We start from the raw sequence: 1,991 nt of genomic DNA on the forward strand, positions 1-1,991 counted from the left end.
GCAGATAGATACAGAGGATGAAAGTAAAGTTCACAAAGGGTAACTGGCTTTCCAAAGATGACCCATCTCTCCAGGGTTATAACTCAGTATTGAACTAGTAGTGAATTCAGGTACTTCTGACTCAAGAGCCAACTCTCTGCACAGATTTATATCTGCGTCGCCCTCTTCTCAGATAGTCAGATAACTTGATTATGTACTCCCCTAAAACATCTGCACTTGCTTTGATCTCTTTATTGTAGGTTAAGACCAGCAGGTAATGCTGCTATGGAAAGAGATGCTCATAGAAATGGGAAATGGGACAACTGTCGAAGAATTCATATTGGTGGGGTTTCCTACTGTCCAGCATCTCGGAAAGGTCCTCTTCCTGGTGCACCTGCTGGCGTACCTGGGGTCCATTGCAGGTAATGGGGTCATAGTTACTATCATCTGTACTGACTCCCAACTCCAGACACCTATGTACTATTTCCTCAGCATTTTCTCTTCCTTTGAGTGTTGCTTCATAAGTATTGTTATTCCTAAGTTTCTGATCATCTTTCTTTTAGGCAAGCAAACTATTTCCCTTACTGCCTATTTCATATAAGCCTTTGTCTTCATATTTCTGGGAGCAACAGTTTTCTTCCTCATAGCAGTGATGTCTCTGGCTTGGTACATGGCCATTTGCAAGCCTCTGCATTACCTGACCATCATGAACCTGAGGACTTGCTCCTTCCTGGTCACTAGCTGCTTTGCTTTGAGTTTTACTCTTATTACTGATCTGATTGTGAAGATTTCACAGTTATCCTTCTGTGGCTCCCATGTCATCCCCCACTTCTTCTGCGACCTTGGCCCGCTGATTCATGTCTCCTGTTCTGACACCAAATCTGTTGAAATGTTCGCCTTTGTCCTTGCTTTATGAATCCTGTTGACATCCCTCATCATAACCATCTTTGCATACAGCAACATAGTATACATAATCATGCAACGCTCATTGGCCAAGGAGCGACAAAAAGCTTTCTCCACCTGCTCATCTCATCTCATTGTTCTGTCTCTGATGTATGGCAGCTGTGTCTTTACATATGTGAAACCAAAGCAAACAAACAGGCTGGATGCCAACAGGGAGGCTGCCCTTGTGAACGCAGTGGTGACTCCGTTGCTGAACCCTGTCATCTACACTCTGTGGAATAAGCAGGTTCACCAGGCTCTTAAAAGAATGATGGGCAGAGTGAAAATATCAAGATAAAAAAAAAATCATGTAGCCTTGGAGTAGAAGGCTTCAGAGAACCATATGTCTTCATTCTAGTTGAGAATTATTAATTTGTTTTCTCAAGGCCAAATTTTACTTTGGTGTGTGTAACTATCTTCTCCCTAAATATTGCACATATTGATAACTGATTTTAATTGCAAGTATTATTGCTTAATTTTTATCCTTCCCTCATATAAACCATGTGCTTGAAATTTCTAAAATTTAGTAATATATTCTTTTTATTTCTCTTCTTCCTAGCCATAGACATCATTCAACAGAATTAATAACTATTTACCAGAGGTACTTAAATAAATAAGATGATGGAAGATTGTATATTAGGTGTGGTTATGAAAGAAATGATGGAAATGATACCAATGCTTGGGTCCACATTCCCTTCATGCCTAGCCCAAGAAAATAATGATCATAGTACTTCTCACCTTGAAATATGTATAACTTGCTTCAACTGTACTCTTAATTGTTGTTCTTGGCCCTTGGCGTAACTATACATGTATGTCTTATTCCCATGCTGGAGAGAAACAGAACTATTTTAGATCTCAGACAAAGCTCTAAGGAGCAGAAATGATCACAGCATCCTACAAGTGACCAATACTCTTATTTTTTTCATTATTTATTCTAGCTCCAGCCCCTCAGGTGCATCGTGCACAATTAAAGTTGGTTCTTAACCTAAAGCTGTCACTACAAAATGTATGTATATATCAGAAGAAGGGAACACTTATTCCATATTTGTATGATTTCTTCCAAAAATTCA

At 39.5% G+C, this 1,991-nt stretch overlaps 1 protein-coding gene across 1 annotated transcript; it reads left to right on the forward strand.

Annotated features, from left to right (window-relative positions):
• The first annotated feature begins 256 nt into the window (after positions 1-256).
• Positions 257-1,219, forward strand: LOC107196019 (olfactory receptor 6C75-like). Its single transcript, XM_015593246.1, is given in 1 exon segment — positions 257-1,219. A coding segment is annotated over 1 exon segment (963 nt).
• Positions 1,220-1,991: the final 772 nt, after the last annotated feature.

The sequence above is a fragment of the Pteropus alecto genome, unplaced genomic scaffold, assembly GCF_000325575.1.
Source record: "Pteropus alecto unplaced genomic scaffold, ASM32557v1 scaffold287, whole genome shotgun sequence".
Taxonomy (NCBI): Eukaryota; Metazoa; Chordata; class Mammalia; order Chiroptera; family Pteropodidae; genus Pteropus; species Pteropus alecto.